Genomic DNA, 17,264 nt, shown 5'->3' on the forward strand with positions numbered 1-17,264 from the left:
ACAGCAACTCTCCAGGGTTTCAGGCAGGTGTTTTTCCCAGTCCTATCCTGGAGATGCTGGGGAGTGAACTTTGCATTCACAGCATGAGCTCTATCAGTGAGCCAAGACCATTACCTTTGCTCACAGCCAGCCTCATTGCTGCAATGGTTGCAGCCAGTCACAGTGTTGGTATAGCTAGCCAGTGGCTTCTCTGTATATAGCGTGGGTTCACAGGCTCTTGTTGTCATAGAAACAAATGGTTTGAGAATCACAGGTGCTTCAGTTGTTTGCATAGAGTATCAGAACTATTAGTCCATTAGATTAGGCAATAAAATTTTAAAATATTTCCTCATCCGAGGTGCTTGAATACACTGCATTTTTATTTTTTTTAAAAAAGGTTTACACTACAGAAACCACATTCACGAGCTGTACAACTATTCAGATTCTCCATGACAGGTTCATTTATTTATATACTAGGTTAAAAAATACAAATATCTCATTACAAAAAAAGCTTTATCAAACTGTGTACATACAGTAGGTTTTGTCAAAAGCCAACCTGTCAGAATTACTTTATATACATTTGGCTAATATGTGTGACATGCAGAGTAAGAAGAAAACTGTTGCAGGCCAATTTCAGAAGCCTGGGGTTATAGACTTTTGACAACAGTCAAATGGGTTTCGCATAATCGGTAAATACATTTCCACATAAACATGAAAGCAGTTTATAAACCAGGATAAGACTTTATTCTGAGCCCCAGCAACTAGAATCAATCGAACTGGCAAGTGAGAGACAATTCCAATGCAGAGGAGATGTGTCATATTACCAGCCCTAATGGAAGCACGGTAACATGAACACAAGAAATAGTTATTTAAGCAGCAATGGCTGGCATCCCATGGTTCCATGCAGCAATGCTCAAGTGCCCCAGCTTGGATGGTAATGCAGATTGCTGCAAGGTTAGTGTGTACATGTATGTTCACCCACACCCACACACCCACATATGTTTAACACACACAGACCTGTTGATACTGAAGGACAGATGAGATTCCAACCTGCAGAAGTGCGCAAAGGCCGACGCTGCCAATCCTTCATTTTTTATTTTTAAAAAGAAGACAACAGTCTCAGTGTACATTGCTCTGAGCTCAGGCAGGCTCTTGCTGCTAGGCTGAGCTGAAACTGCTCTGGATGCAGGGTAAGAATTTACAAGAAGAGCAAATTGTCAGAATCCTGCCCATTGAATCCAGCTTTAGGGCTCCTCACCTCCAGTACACTTGAAGCTCAAATTGGAACGATGAGACATAAAAATACTTGGGGTAGCATCCAAATAATGCATCCCATCAGCACAAGGATTTCTGCTTGTGCAACAGAACCACCCCCACCCCACAAATCCACTTCAGAGGGTTGTGAGAACTCCTAGAACAGATGGGAGGAGCTGTGGGGGAAGTTCCACTCAAGCAGAAATCCTTATGCTGATGGAGTAAGTTACTACTTAGCCCTGCTTTGGATAACTCCCTTTTCCTTTGGCTGAGCAGTTGATTCAGGCAAGCTTCTGGGCCTAAGAGTTGATTTTTCCACGGGATGCTATTTTCAAGTAGAGCTGCCCATCCAGGTCCACCATGATATTTGCTTGCTGGGATGAGACTGGAGTACTGCAAACACACTGATTAATTTATTTTACATGAAGGGGTTTTAATTCTGGACTTGAAATAGAGAGGGGTTGCATGTTAAGATTCCAGATTTAGCACCAGTCCAACCTAGAACATAAAAACACTTTTGGCAGCCTTTTCCATCAGATGCAGACTTCCTTCAAAGGCTCATCTCAATGGATAGTAAAGTGCACAAAACCACCAAGTAACATCTCCTCCTCCTTCTACCCAGCCACAGTTCACGCCTCCAACACAGAATCATAGAATTGCAGAGCTGGAATGGGACCCTGGGGTCAAATCCCCAGCAATACAGGAATCTCAACTAAAACACCCATAACAGGTGGCCAGCCAACCTCTGCTTTAAAAAAAAAGCTCCATGGAAGTCCACCACCTTCTGAGGAAGTCTGTTCCACTGTTGAATATGTACGGTAAAACTAAAAGATCTTACTCCTGATGCTAAGCTTACAAATGCTAACTTTTTGAGGTTGTTAAGCAGCAAACACCATTGTTTCTGCCCAGGGTACAATTTTAAAGGATTACACATCATTGGACTACGGATACATTTAATTATAGAGCTATATGCAGCAATACTTTTGGTTATCGGTTTACCATTTTCAGAACAGGCACTCTTGACCTTTGGAGAGGGGACTTAATACTAGCAGAAACGGAAACAGTGTCATTTGCTTTTGCACTGATTCCCCACCCCCACCCCCCAGCGGTGCTTGTTTTAATAGAAATCAGTAACAGTTTTTCTGAAGTAACCCAGCTAGGATAACTGTTTGGGGGGGTCTCCACTTTTTTCCAGTTGCCCATCTAAGTATACTTTTCCATTAGGCTACATCAAAGTAACATTTGCGCAAGCTAACATAGGTTTGCAAGACGAACATGACATGTTTTCTAAAATTCAAGGAGTTCTTATAGATGTAGTGATAGACAACACAATCATCACATGATCCATTCATTTCTTTATATATATAAATAGCACTTCTTTCCCATTTTATACAAGTGGATTTAGACTACAGTCTTAGAAGCTAGTGTGCCATGTAGTGAAGAACCAAAAATGTGCCCAGGTGGTGTCTTTCTGCAGCATCCTCTCACTTCCCCCAGCAGCTCAATAGGCAGTTTTAAAATTGGCTCACACATTGAGCCAGACAAGCAGCTGCAAAAGAAACTTAAAAGACCCCAAGCAGCTGCATGTGCCATTCTCCCCCATGCATGCACATAGCTTTGTAGGACTGCAGGCTTAGTCAGATGTTCTCAGGCTCTCCAAAAGGTTAACGTTTTCTATCTGAGACACTGGAGCCGAATTAGAGGCGAGACGTCATGGTCAACATGATTATGTGTCACTTATTCTAAGACATTTGTATGAAGATTACTGACACTACTACAAATACACAGATACTGCCACACAAAATAGATGAGAACAAATAGTAAATACATCTTTCATCTCATGGCACATCTAGCAGGATAACACTGTCTGGTTGGTTTAACGGTCAGTTGTGATTATGCTTGATTGAATATTTTCCTTTCTGTAGCTGAGAAATATACAGTTTGGATTTGCTTCCATCAGGCCTCTTAAACCACACTTCATCATGGTTAATTGTTGTAATTATGGCACTGAAAAGAAAGGAGGGGGGAATCAGGAGCACATTAGTGTCCATATAAAACTACAGGATCACCTTAAACTGCACGGCCATTTATAAACGGTACTGTAATTATTGGTAATAGAACACACAAGCATTATAACAAGTGCCTCATTAAATTAAGGATAGTTAATAAAATACAGGAACACTGATATTGGAAGTGTACTAAACATTACTACGTCTGTTTACCAACCGTTCACATCTTTAATAGCCGCCCTTTGTTAAGGAAGGGAAAGAGAGAGACAGGCACGTGCGCAGGCTTAACAGCAGAGTGACTAGCTGGCAATGATGTAGCTACAGCAGCGCTCTATAGAATGCTGAAGTCAGTATCCTATAGTACAGTTTGCTTTTGTACAGGTGGAGACCATTCTGAGCATGTCCAATTGATGTGCGGCTGTCGACACGTCAGTCCTTTTGGACCGTGAAGAGGACGGAACAGGGGCAGGGAGTAACAGGGCGGGGCATAATGGGCTGGCTTACAAACACTGACAAATGCAAGGACCAGAAATGGAATCCCTGCGCAAAACAGCTGCCGTCTGTATAGTATGTTTTACAATGCCTATCAGTAGGAATCCTACAATAACATCTAGCTATTGTAAGTAACAATGGGACGTGGGTGGCACTGTGGGTTAAACCACAGAGCCTAGGACTTCCCAATCAGAAGGTCGGCGGTTCGAATCCCCGCGGGTGAGCTCCCATTGCTCGGTCCCTGCTCCTGCCAACCTAGCAGTTTGAAAGCATGTCAAAGTGCAAGTAGATAAATAGGCACCGCTCCGACAGGAAGGTAAACGGCGTTTCCATGCACTGCTCTGGTTCGCCAGAAGCAGCTCAGTCATGCTGGCCACATGACCCGGAAGCTGTACGCCGGCTCCCTCGGCCATTAAAGCGAGATGAGCGCCGCAACCCCAGAGTCGGTCACAACTGGACCTAATGGTCAGGGGTCCCTTTACCTTTACCTTTACTGTAAGTAACATTGATGGAAGCTCGATTTGTTGTGGGATTGCTACTGATAGGCATAATAAGGTACCCTATATGAAAGCATACTATTACTATAGGATACAAAAGTCACCTCTGCGGATGCTACTGTAGCTACATCGTTGCCAGCTAGTCATTCTGCTGTTGACTCCATGTTGACAAAAGTTCTCACTGAGTGATGCATAGGCAAGCTTCTCTAGTCCTGCTGTGATTTAACTCATTTCTCTCTATATATTTATAAATTAATGTTCATATTGACTGTATGTACGAGGCATAGGCAAACTCCGGCCCTCCAGATGTTTGGGACTACAATTCCCATCATCCCTGACCACTGGTCCTGTTAGCTAGGGATGATGGGAATTGTAGTCCCAAACATCTGGAGGGCTGGAGTTTGCCTATGCCTGGTACGTACTATGTACTTTCCCCATACAAGAACATCATTCAGTATATAATATAAATTTATTCACAGACTTGAGTGTTGTGGGGTCTGCTTTGTTTATTCTTTTAACTAAAACTCTCGAGATTCCTCCAACCAGAGACAGGTTCACTAGGTGAATCCTGCCTGCTATCTTTACCTTACAGGGCATTCATCTTTCCTATCGATACATATCGCTTGTCCACGTCCATACCACTCCCCATTATAATACAGCCTTCCATCTTCAGATCTTGCATTGTGTACATGTTTTTCCAACTTGACAGGGGCTGAAAGAATCAGTGCAGACAAAACAGAACAGGAGATTTAAGAAGGCAATTTCTGTCTACCTCATTTCTACCCTGAGTTTGCTTGGAACACCTCCCACAACTATAGAACAGGAATGGGGAGCCTCAGCCGCAGGGACTGAATGCGGCCCCCCCAGGCCTTTCCCTCTGGCCCTGGAGCCTTTCCAGCCACTCCCCATTTCCACAAACTACACACATAACTGGCTCTGCATTGCACCCTACTTGAGTATTTTTGCCAGGTTAGAATGTCCTTGAACTCTGATAATGCTCTTAAATGCCTGAAGGATGAAGAGGTTTGTGTGAGTAGATCAGTACTTGGTGCTTCACCAACTTTTGCTTCTACCACCCCCACCCCCCAGTCACTGCCATGTGGCCCTTGGAAGGTTTCCTACAAGGTTCTCCACTCCCTACTACAGAAAGGATCCACTTAAGTTCTCCAAAAGGACAGAAAGTCTTTCCAAACCACACAAGACAAAAAACAGTGTCTTGCTGCCTAATCCGTACACAATTAAGAACTCCCCATAGTAAACTCTTAGCATCTGTGGCTGAGAAATCCTGAGCTATTATAGAGGCAAGGATTGAACAAGCATAAAGCAGATTGTCCTTACGTTCTGTTTTCACTCTATGTGGCCCCAAAGTAGCCATTGCCTGAAATAAAAAAATGGTAAGTTAGTCATCATTTCGGCAAATCAACTTAGGAGCTTTGCTTTAAAGAGCATCCCTCTTGAAACCTAAGCCATGCCCATTCATATCAGCCATTTTCTTTAAAAGAAAAAGGAATACAGAGAGCAACATTCAACGATACCTTTCTTATTGTGGTCCAGTCTTCAAGTATATCAAGATCTTGCAGCATGTACACTATATAGGGTCGTTAATATGTTAAGGGACTTGCACATTTCCAAAGAGGGTCAAGTTGTTTTTTAAAAAGGTTCTAGCAGATCACTTTGAAGTATGCTTGGTATAACGCAACTAAAATCTGTGCCAAGACAGACCCCAAGGGCAGGGCATACACATTTTTTGTGTATGCCTTGGAGCGCCGACACGAATTTATCAGAGAAGCAGCATTGCTTCATTTCCTCTTGTTTTAAAAAGGGCTCCTTGTGTGGCTACACATCCTTTTGGGTTCTAAAGAATGAAAAGTTGTGGTTGTGGCAGGTTCCTCTGCATACATGCACAGAAAAACAAAGGCATCTCATTACAACTGTTGCCAAAATTTCTGCAAACTCTTAGGCTTTTTAAAAAAGTTGTGGGGGTTGGAGAATAGGAATGCTGGGTTATCACTAGATGGATATTTTATGCTGTACCACCTGCCATCTACTCTTTAATAATCCACATTATAACCAGAAGGGTGATAGCCAACATTATTCATAATCAGACTAGAGCCACTGAAAGCAGTGGAACCCAGTCCACTCATTTTAATGGGTCTACATTGAGTATGACTTAGCTTTTGAGCATCATCCTGTTACTATAACCATACCACATACTGTGCAAAAAAAAAGAGTGACAATCCAATGGACAGACCAGCTCTTAGTCTCCAAGAAAAATATTGTTCTAAATTCTCAGCTTTCAAACCATTGTCTTGTGTTTCACCCCACTTACTTTCTTAATGAAAGTTTTATGAAGTGTTAACAACCAGCACCACTGTAATTCAGTGAATATTATATCCAGTTGGCAACCATGAAAAGGATATCTGATACAACAACCGGTTTCTTCTTATCGGGACTGAAGGGATCCTTCCTTTTTTTCCTAGACTGAAGTTCATCATTCCATAACTCTGAGGAAATGTAAGAACGTGGCAGTTAAAATAATTTTCTTCACATAGCACACAGGTCTCCAAGCTCATCTATACATACAATTGATAAGCAAGCTGTGCTGCTTTAGGAACTGGAACTGCCACTTACACTGACTATCCCGTCTTATTAACATTTAGAAAAGATTTTTCTTTATGGCGTTAGGCCGGGAGAGACAGACGGACAGAGAGACAGAGAGAGACCCTTGCATTTGAGTGTTATAAACCATGCCTGTGACCAACTCCAACTTGACACAAGTATTTGGTCACTTCATGTACACTCTTCCTTTCCATTTCTGTGCAGCTACCTTTATGTTATGGGCTGGCTGAGTCAAGACAATGCAGGTGGAGGACTGCCCAAGGTGCCAGAAGAAGGCTGCAGTGGAATATGGGAGCCACTGCTGGCAGTGTGGCAGTGTGCTAGCGATGACCCCAGAGGATGGAGTTCCCCCCCAACCTGCTCTTCCATCTCATTTGCCCCCGTGATGAGAGCCAAAAGTCCCACCTCTCTCTCTCCAAGGTAGTCACAACTTCTCTCTGACATGCCCATGGTGCTCATTGCATCGCCCACCCCAGAGCCGCCAGTTACTGGGAGTAGCTCTGCCTACCCAGAAGGGGATGTTTCACTGGTCCCAGCCACCTCTCAGGAGGCAGAGACACTTCCCTTATCACCTAGGTCCAGGAGAAGCCAAACAACAGTAATAAATAATAATAATAATTTATTATTTATACCCCGCCCATCTGGCTGGGTTTCCCCAGCCACTCTGGGCAGCTTCCAACAGAATATTAGAAACATGGTAAAACATCAAACATAAAAAACTTCCCTAAACAGGGCTGCCTTCAGATGTCTTCTAAAAGTTAGATAGTTGTTCATTTCCTTGACATCTGATGGGAGGGCGTTCCACAGGGCAGGTGCCACTATTGAGAAGGCCCTCTGCCTGGTTCCCTGTAACTTCACTTCTCGCAGTGAGGGAACTGCCAGAAGGCCCTCGGAGCTGGACATCAGTGTCCGGGCTGAATGATGGGGGTGGAGGCGCCCCTTCAGGTATACTGGGCCGAGGCCAGAGAACAGCAAGAGAACAGTAGATTCCGCACACAAGGTGTAGTGAGAGATTTCAGAAATGCTTACTGCCCTAAGATGGGCCCACCCCATTCCTATATATAGGATAGCAAAAGGTGTGTGACAGTGTAGGATCAATGTCTAAAACTTTGGTAGTTAGAGTACCTGCCTTTCATATAGCTGTGTTTAGGATTGCCTGAAGTGCCTTAAACCAGTAATCTGCATATGTGCAGCGGTAATCTCTACATTAAAGCCTTTGGAAAGAATCTTTCTTCAAGTCTTTGTCGTCAAGAACTAGGAGTCAGGACACTCCACCAGCTCTTAGTTACCTGAGGTAATGTCAATGCTATGTCGGTCTTCTTCAAGTCGTCTGATTTTCTCTTCCAGTTCACTTTGAACTGTGTCATACAACAAGAGCTTTTCACTCTGAAAGGAAAAGTTAACAATGTAGTCAAACATTAGCCAACGAAAAGCAGCCAACACATCATCTTCTACTGGATTGGGGCACTCAAGAGCAACGGAAGAAGCTTCCAACAAAGAGACCTGATGTATAAGAACCGTTCTCTCGCTGGGTTCAGAGTGCCAGAGGCAATGCAAAAAGACTGTCTTCTGATGTTGAGAAAGGTAGTCTCAGGTGCGTGAGGCAGATGCAATAGTGCACAGAAGGGTTAACATCCTGCAGAACATTCAAGTGGGTGCATGACATAACAAAAGCGAGGGGTTAAAAGGGGTTTTCGTCTTCCAAGAAGTGTTTTGAATCTACAAAGCACCAAGCCTAGACTGATAAATGTGAAGGGCTTTACCCATATTTTCCAAACAGTGGGGAATTATATAAACGCAAGAAAATAAGCACACTAGTCTTAAAAAAGGAGAAACCCAAAACCTCATTTTCCTTCTAAATATGTTATGATCTGTATGTAGCTATTTGCAAAGGGCTCAGGACAAGCAACCTGTAGGAGCACATGGGAGAATTTCAAGTCATCTTGGGGGGAAGTACAGTGGTACCTTGGTTCTCAAACGTCTTGGTACTCAAACACCTTGATTCTCAAACGCCGAAAACCCAGAAGTAAGTGTTCCAGTTTTGGAACGTTTTTCGGAAGCCGAACGTCCGATGCGGCTGTTGGCTATTGTTTCCGGGGCGCCTGCACCAAACAGAAGCTGCCAAACGGACTTACGGAACGGATTAAGTTGGGCACTTTTGTTTTTGCTATTTATTTTGCGTTTTTGTTTTTGAGGCTTTTTCGGTTAATTTGTTTTTGTGATTGTGTGGAACACAATTCAGCTACTGATTGATTGTGTGACTGCGGAAATGGATAAAAGCCCCCCATGCAAACAATGACTATCATCAGTGCAGGTAAGAAAAAATAATAATTTTAATTTTTATCACCTACAATACTGTCTTATTTATTTTATAGTACAGTACACTGATTATTGCTCTCATTTTATGGATCAATGATCTTGTTAGATAGTAACATTAATGTTAAATTGCTGTTTTCGGGGTTGTGTTGAAAAGTCTGGAACGGATTAATCGGTTTTGCATTACTTTCTATGGGAAAGTGTGCCTTGGTTTTGGAACGCTTTGGCTTTGGAACGGACTTCCGGAATGGATTAAGTTTGAGAACCAAGGTGCCACTGTAAAAGAAGCAATGCAGCTGGAATACAAAGACTATGCAACTAGTCCTGTGTGCTTGGAGATGCTTTAAGAAATTTCAGCTCGTGTATCCCTGCAAAAGTAGCCTCCCTTCCTTCCCCACTGGCCACACAGTATATCATGTTTGGAACCTATTGCAGGGGGGCTATCAATATGTAGCCGCCTTATATTCAAAATCAAGAATCCCAAATGGTGCAATCAAACCCTTCAGCATGAACTAGATCTTTGGATTCTGATCATTCTGAGGGAACTCAGGGTGGATTATGCAAATTAAAAACAGATATTTTGATTTATTTCTCAAAAAAAAAGTTGGAAACAATATGGTTTAAACTGAATTCTGAATTTAAAACATGCAACGTCTACACTTATACAGGTAACTCACAATTATGTGCATTTAACTTTTGCTCATTAATCTTCAGTAAAAAATAAAAATAAAATTAAAAAGGGGGCAAAAAACTTTGCCAATCCCACCCACCACTGCACCCAGTTATTGTTTTAACAGGAATGGGATTTTAACTTGGGTGGGTACTGTTTTATTGGGGGGGCGTTGTTTTAAATTGTTGTTAAATGTTATATGTTAATTTGGATTTTTGTATTTGTATTTGAGTTGGGGTATCGTTTAGGGGCTTTTGCTGGGGAGTGTATCATTTATACATTAGTATTGTTGTGCATACATTAGCATTGTTAATTGTTTTGATTATTTTTATTATGTATTTTGTGCTTTGTATATTGTAACTTTGTGTTGTGAAATGCCCCAAGACCTATGAGTATAGGGAGGTATACAAATTTTAAGGATAATAACAATAACGTGTCCTTTGACCAGTCACTGTCTCTCAGCCTAACCTACCTCACAGGGTTGTTGTGAGAATAAAATAGAGAAGAAGAAACTGGTACAACACCTTAGCACTTTGGAAACACCAGTCCATCCTAGGATCTCTTGATGCAGAAACAAGCTTCCATGCAAACAATGGATATGGACACATTTCTGTCATACAAGCCTCTTTGAACCAGTTGATAGGGTGTGTGTGTGTGTGTGTGTGTGTGTGTGTGTGTGTGTGTACATATATTCATGTATAGGTATAGGTATAGGTATAGGTATAGGTATAGGTATATGTGTATATACAGAGAGAGAGAGATGGGAATTCCTACCTAAGGCCACAAGGTATTTCATTAAATTAGCTGCACAGGACTAGTTCTGGATCAGAACTATTGTGTTTGACCTTCCACATACTATTGGGAAACCATGTACAAGTGCATTACTTGCAAGTGGAACATGCAACAAAATGCCGCAGCGCATCACCACCTTTAACAAGAGTGCTGCTGTTGAGAGTCCCAGCCACACAGCACATCCTCTGGAATACAAGGGCTGAAGGAGGGCACTTTTACTAGTCATCTGTTGCCACACCCCTTGTTCTTCCCAAGTGGCATTCAGCATTCTCAGTCCTCACTGTACTGTTTTGGCCCTTCCGAGTGTTTGTGTAATTATCTCCACCATCCTCAGGGTTTCCATAAGCACACTCATACTTCCCTCTTGGCTCCATTTCTGTTGACACTCACCATCTGAGTTTGCTATTAAAAGGGAGTGATTATTGCATTTCTTATTGTGGGAAACTACAAAAAAGCAGGAGATTAATTTTTGTCTCACAAAGAAACACTGTATCGTCCAGATGCGCTATATAGCACCTGGTACTTCTGGAAAGCACTGCAGCCAGGATCCAAAGAGCTGCAAGGTTCATGCAAGGCTTTAATGTTGACCCAGTGGAATTTTTAATCCTGTTAATTTTGCTTGAATCAGGCCTTAGTGTTTTTAACTGTTTACAGGAAGAGCCTTTAACAATTACAGCTGGTGTTTTCAGGCATAGATGGATCTACAGAGCTACATGACCAACGTTTTTGTGATCATGCTCTCAATGTAGAATGAAGTCTCAATGTAGAATGAAGTCTCTTCTTCACTGCAAACTAATGTTTTGATTTTTACAGTAACCAGTTAGTATGCCTATGTTTTTCAGGGGGAAAGCCAGAAACTACAGAACTGTGAGCCTGAATTGAATCATCTCACCCAGAGCTCATTCAAAGATTTTCAGTGCCTCTCAATGATTTTTAGTACTGCATGAACCTTCTTCTGAATCAAAACAACGTCTGAGTTCTTGGTTTCCCCTCCAGGCAGCAGAAATATGCCACATATCACAGAAAAGTTCTTTGAAAATGTCACCACGCACAAGAGATGCAGTCAAAAATGTGGTTCAGGTAGCATCGCAGAACTGAAACAAATCACATGGCAGTGACCTGACCTAGCAACCACTTGTTTATGCAAACTTGAAACATACATAACTTAACTGAAGTAATTTGCTTCATTTTGTGTTCCCAGTGTACCCCTCAGGTTGGCACGCTGGTTTCCTTTTGAGATTAAGATTTTACACGGCTGATTAGACATGCTACCAAGAGCTTCAACATGATTTTCAAGAAAGCCCAGTAATTAAAATCATTGTTCTCTCTACTGTGGATGAAAATGCTGTAATATTCTACGTTCAAAAATAACTTGTCAGCTGCACAACCTGATTGTGTGCATGTTTCTCCAGAAGCAAGCCCCAACAGTTACAGACAAATGAAAACTCTCTTCAGCTATGAACGGTACCTCACAGTGCTGGCGGGAAGCTTGGATTTCACATTCGTATTTGTTTTTCACGGACTCTAAACAGAGCTCTCTGTAGATACCTACAAAAAAGCATTTTTTTTGTTTAAACCTTCTGTGGGAGAGGCAAAATAGGGCCTACAGGCCTCATTTACCCTACCAATGCATTTCCCCATAAGCTGCAACTTACCAAACCCTAAGGAATGGGGCATTTTAAACAGCGGTGAAATCCCAATCGTGCCTGGCCCTCATGAATTCTCCACAAGTGAATTCTAAATTCCCCATCAGTAAAATGCCCCTTTTCAGTTCAACCCATTCAACCCAAGGACAAGGCTCTCTTTACTCCACTGCCCATCCTGTGCCCAGTAAACACACAAAAAATTCCCCTCATGTGCCCTTTTCACATTCCCCCTTCCAAAACACATCAGGGCTGTGACACCGGGAAAACAGGCTAGAAATAAAGCTGCTTGTACTTTCTTTTTCCTAGCTCTGAGTGCGGCCCATTTGCTCCTCTGCTCCTCTTGATTCTTCAATGTTAAATGTGGGAAAAGCTTGATGAGATATTAACTGCCCACTTTCTATCTTGGACGTGGGCATAGAAGTGTATAGGAAAGCAGCTAAAGTGCTCCCCGGTTCCCTCATGTATCCAGGCTTTGCTATTGTTTGCTTCCTATGCTAGCGGGAAAAGGGGTGGGAGGAAGAGAGGAGAGCCTAACTCTGCTGTCAGGGAATTGCCATCAGTGCCGGAGGGAGAGAGCAAAATCCAGAGGGATTCCAGAGAGCGTCCCGGGATTGGGAGAGGCAGCCCATCTTCTGGGGAACAGAATCAGCGTAGCACCAGTGGAGAAGGGGGGCAGATGGGGGAAGCGGCGAGGCGGTCCCATGACTCCTTGCCGGGGACCAGCAGGGAGAGTAGGGGTCCTCCGCTGCCTACGCCCTCCTTGCGCAGAAGGCTTTCGCGCAGAGAGAGTAGGAGGAGACTAGGCGTCAAAGAGCTTCTTTGCTGGAAGAAGTTTAAGAAACCCCCACTGACGGATTCTGCCAGCGATTGAGACAGCCACGGGTGAGTGGCTGTCCGGACAGAAAAGGTTCACTCAGGCAACCCAGCCAGGTGTTTGCACCGGCTTACGCACGAGCAACCCCTAGAACCATTACAGCAATCTCTCAGTCCCTGACGTTGCTCGTGCGCAGCCCCGGAGAGGCAGCACGATGAGCCAAACAGGGCCGGCCGGAGAGACAGAGCAAGAAGCCATGGTGCAAACTCTGGTCGAGAGGAACCAAGACCTAGAGGCGCATGTCGCTACCCTGTCTGCGCGGCTGGAGGAGAGACGGGCTCAGGATGCACAGGTCAGAGCCACCCCGATAGGGAGGAAGGTCCCGGGGCTGGTACACAAGTTTGGTGGAAAGCCCCAAGACTACAATGCCTTCCGAAAGGAAATTCAATACGCTTTGGAATTGCAGAAAAATGACTTTGCGGATGACGGGGAGAGGGTGGCTTACATTGTTGGACATCTGCAGGATGGGGCGCGCGAATGGATCAGGCCCCTAATGGCGACGCAGAATGATGCATTGAAAGATCTTAAGAAATTCTACCAGGCAATGGACGTGATGTTCTCCAGTGAGGTGGAGCAAAGCGTGACACGGAGGGAGCTGATGGGGTGCATGCAGGGGAGCCTGTCCGTCAGAAACTACTGGACGCGTTTTGCGATGTTAGTCCACAAGCTCGGGTGGGATCTGGACTCTGAACCAGTACAAATGTTGTTTGAAGCGGGTTTGGCCCCCGAAGAGAAAGACGAGTTGTCCCGAGCACCCCGCCCGCGGTCAATGGATGAACTCATAAAGACTGTGCTTGCGATCGGTGTACGCCAGGAAGCGTGGGCTCAGGAGAAGCGGGAGATAAGGGTGGAACGTTTCCATGACAACCACATTCCGGAGATGCCGAGGGAGCCTTCCCAGGCGGCGGAGCCGATGGAAATTGATGGAGCGCGTGCGAAGTTTCAAACGCTGGTGAAGGTCAGAAAGGGGAGGGGAAGGAGTGGAAAACTACCAAGAAGTGTTTCCTCTGTCAGCGACTGGGACATTTTGCAAAGGTCTGCCCTCAATGAAAAGCCTGGCAAGGCATGATGGGGGCTGCAGGCCACGAGAAGGGGGAGGAAGGGCCGGTGCAGGGAAACGACAATGCCTGGCTGCCAACCAGCAGGGGCAACAGCCAGGCCAGCAACCAATAGAAGTGCCCCAGCCTGACCCTCCCAAGGCAGCTATAGCCATAGAGGTGGTGCTAGAACTCCCAAATGGGCACCCCGTCAAAGTGGAGGGGCTGCTAGATTCTGGCAGCTCGTGTAATTTCTTCAGCAGAGACTTCGCTCTGGAGCACCAGGTCAGGCCACTAGATTTTCCCTTGCAGGTGACCACCATCGATGGCAGGGAACTCCTGGGAGGGGAAGTGACACACCAGACACCGCCAATGCGAATGAGGGTCTCCAGGCACACAGAAACCATTGCCTTTCACGTGGCCACGCTGGCAGGACCCCCAATAATACTGGGAATGAGCTGGCTGGCAATACATGACCCAGTGGTGTCATGGCATCAGCGGTCGGTCACCTTTGGGTCAGCTTACTGCTTAGAACACTGTCTGGGAGGGAAGGAACCAAGAATGACTGTGGCCAGGGTGGCTGGGGTGACCTTGGAGCAAAAAAGGGAGGTGCCACCACAATATGCTGATTTGAAGGAGGTCTTCAGCGAGAGGGAGGCAGACAGACTGCCCCCCCACAGGCCATTTGACTGCCAAATCAACCTGCTTCCAGGGGCTCAGTTACCGGTGGGTAAGCTGTATGCCATGTCCGACCAGGAGATGCAGGAGTTGCGGCAGTTTATTGACAAGAACCTGAAGAGAGGTTTCATAAGGGAATCAAAGGCGGTGGGGGGCAGTCCAGTCTTCTTTGTGGACAAAAAAAGAGACTAATCAGCACAGATTGGTCGTGGATTACAGGGCTCTAAACCTGGTGTCAGAACCCGTGACTTTCCCAATGCCCAGGATTGATGATATTTTGACACATGTGAGGCAGGGGAAGATTTTTACCAAGCTGGACCTCAGGGGAGCATACAATCTGATTAGGATAAGGGAGGGGGACAAATGGATTACGACCATGTTCACCCCTCTGGGGGCTTTTGAGTACTTAGTCATGCCATTTGGATTACAATCGGGGTCCACCTGCTTTCAAGCCTTCATGCACCATGTGTTGGGGCCCCTGCTGTACAAGAATTGCATAGCCTTTTTGGATGACGTCTTAATCTATTCGGACAATGAAAAGCAACATGTCAGAGACGTCAGGGAGGTGCTACAGAGATTGGAGAAGCATCAGTTGTGGGTCAAGCTGGAAAAATGCCAATTCCACGCCAGGGAGGTCAAGTTCCTGGGGTACAGGTTGTCAGACAAAGGACTAGCCATGGATCCAGGCAAAGTGAAGGCAGTGCTGGAATAGAAAGCCCCCAAAAACAGAAAGGATGTGCAGAGGTTCCTAGGCTTCAGCAACTTCTACAGGAAGTTCATAAAGAACTTCGCTCACTTGACAGCACCCATAACAGATTGTCTTAGTAGCAAAAAGAAGTTCGTGTGGACAGAGGATGCGCAGCAATCCTTTGAAAAACTGAAGAAGGCGTTCGCCTCGGAAGAGCAGCTCCTGCACGTGGATCCGGAGAAGCCCATGAGACTGGAGACGGACGCGTCCGACCGCACGATTGGAGCGGTCCTTTTGCAGCCCGGGGCCAAGCAGAACTGGAGGCCGTGTGCCTTTTTCTCTAGGAAGCTGAGCAAGTCGGAGCAAAACTACACGGTGTATGACCGAGAACTGCTTGCGATCTATGCGGCATTTCGGCAATGGAGACATCTATTGATGGAGCGCGGCACAAGATCCAGGTCCGAACTGACCACAAGAACTTGGAATACTGGCAGACCGCGTGAGTGCTCAACTAGAGACAGATCAGATGGTCCCAGGAGTTCGCCAAGTTTTTCTTCGAGATACGATACGTGCCAGGAGAGGAAAACGTAAGGGCAGATGCTCTCTCCCGGAAACCGGAGTACATGGAAGGAGAGGGGCCACCAGAGACCAGGCACGTGTTCCCCAAGGACCAGTGTGTGTGTGGGGGAGCGTTGGTTGGGAAACGAGAACTGGCAGGGCTCACCAGAGACGATGAGTTTGCTCAGACAAAAATCAGGGAACTCAGGGACGGAAAGGAAGTCAATGGAGGGTTTGAGGAAAAGGAAGGGCTACTGTACTATAAGGAGGCGCTGTATGTACCAGGGGAGACTTTGAGGGGGAAGGTACTTAGACAACTCCATGACAACCCAACAGCTGGGCACTTTGGACAGCACAAGACCATGCTACTTGTCACCAGGCAGTTCTGGTGGCCAAAGGTGAGGGAAGACATACAAGAATATGTACGAGGGTGCGACCGATGCCAGAGGGCAAAGGGGGGAAGGGCTGCCCCCGCGGGGCTACTGGAACCCTTACCTACACCGGAAAGGCCCTGGGAGGTGGTGTCCATTGATTTTATGACAGATCTGCCCAAGTCAAGGGGAAAGACAGCGGTCATGGTAGTGGTCGATCTACTGACTAAAATGTGCCGTTTCGTAGCTTGCTCGCATGCAGCAACGGCAGAGGAGACAGCCAGGCTGTTTGTGGATCACATTTTTAGACTGCATGGGGCTCCATTGAGGGTAATTTCGGATCGCGGGAATCAATTTACTTCCTGGTTCTGGCAGAGACTCATGAGCTTGCTACAGGTCGAGGTGAGCTTCTCGACGGCGAGGCACCCAGAAACCAACGGACAAACCGAAAGAGCGAATGGTATACTCCAGCAGTACCTACGCTGCTATGTCAGCGAGAGACAGAACGATTGGATAGAGAAATTAGCTTTGGCTGAATTTGCGTACAATAACGCTGAACACGTGTCCACGGAATGAGCCCTTTCATGGCCAATTATGGGTGTCACCCCAGGGCCTTCCCGGGGCGGGGGGAGGAAGGATGGAGTGTACCTGCGGCTGAGCAATTGGTGGAGGAAATGGAGGCCTTACACCAGCAACTCAGGCTGAACTTGGAGCGGGCCAATGAAGTTTACAAGAGGCAGGTGGACAGGCACCGTCGGGAGGGGGAGGCCATACGGGTGGGAGA

General features: G+C 45.6%; 1 protein-coding gene across 1 annotated transcript in view; it reads right to left on the reverse strand.

Moving 5' to 3' along the window:
• Positions 1 to 416: 416 nt before the first annotated feature.
• BRMS1L (BRMS1 like transcriptional repressor) overlaps positions 417 to 17,264 on the reverse strand; it is a 31,186-nt gene continuing 14,338 nt past the window's right edge. The window contains exons 4-10 of the mRNA XM_083509727.1: positions 12,097 to 12,176; positions 8,140 to 8,236; positions 6,652 to 6,735; positions 5,767 to 5,831; positions 5,570 to 5,609; positions 4,817 to 4,943; positions 417 to 3,240 (exon numbers count right to left, since the gene is read on the reverse strand). Coding sequence (XP_083365853.1) covers positions 3,117 to 3,240; positions 4,817 to 4,943; positions 5,570 to 5,609; positions 5,767 to 5,831; positions 6,652 to 6,735; positions 8,140 to 8,236; positions 12,097 to 12,176 — 617 coding nt within the window. The 3' untranslated portion in view covers positions 417 to 3,116. The remainder of the gene's footprint in view (positions 3,241 to 4,816; positions 4,944 to 5,569; positions 5,610 to 5,766; positions 5,832 to 6,651; positions 6,736 to 8,139; positions 8,237 to 12,096; positions 12,177 to 17,264) is intronic.

The sequence above is a fragment of the Podarcis liolepis genome (genome assembly GCF_965112155.1).
Source record: "Podarcis liolepis genome assembly, chromosome: 1".
NCBI lineage: Eukaryota > Metazoa > Chordata > Lepidosauria > Squamata > Lacertidae > Podarcis > Podarcis liolepis.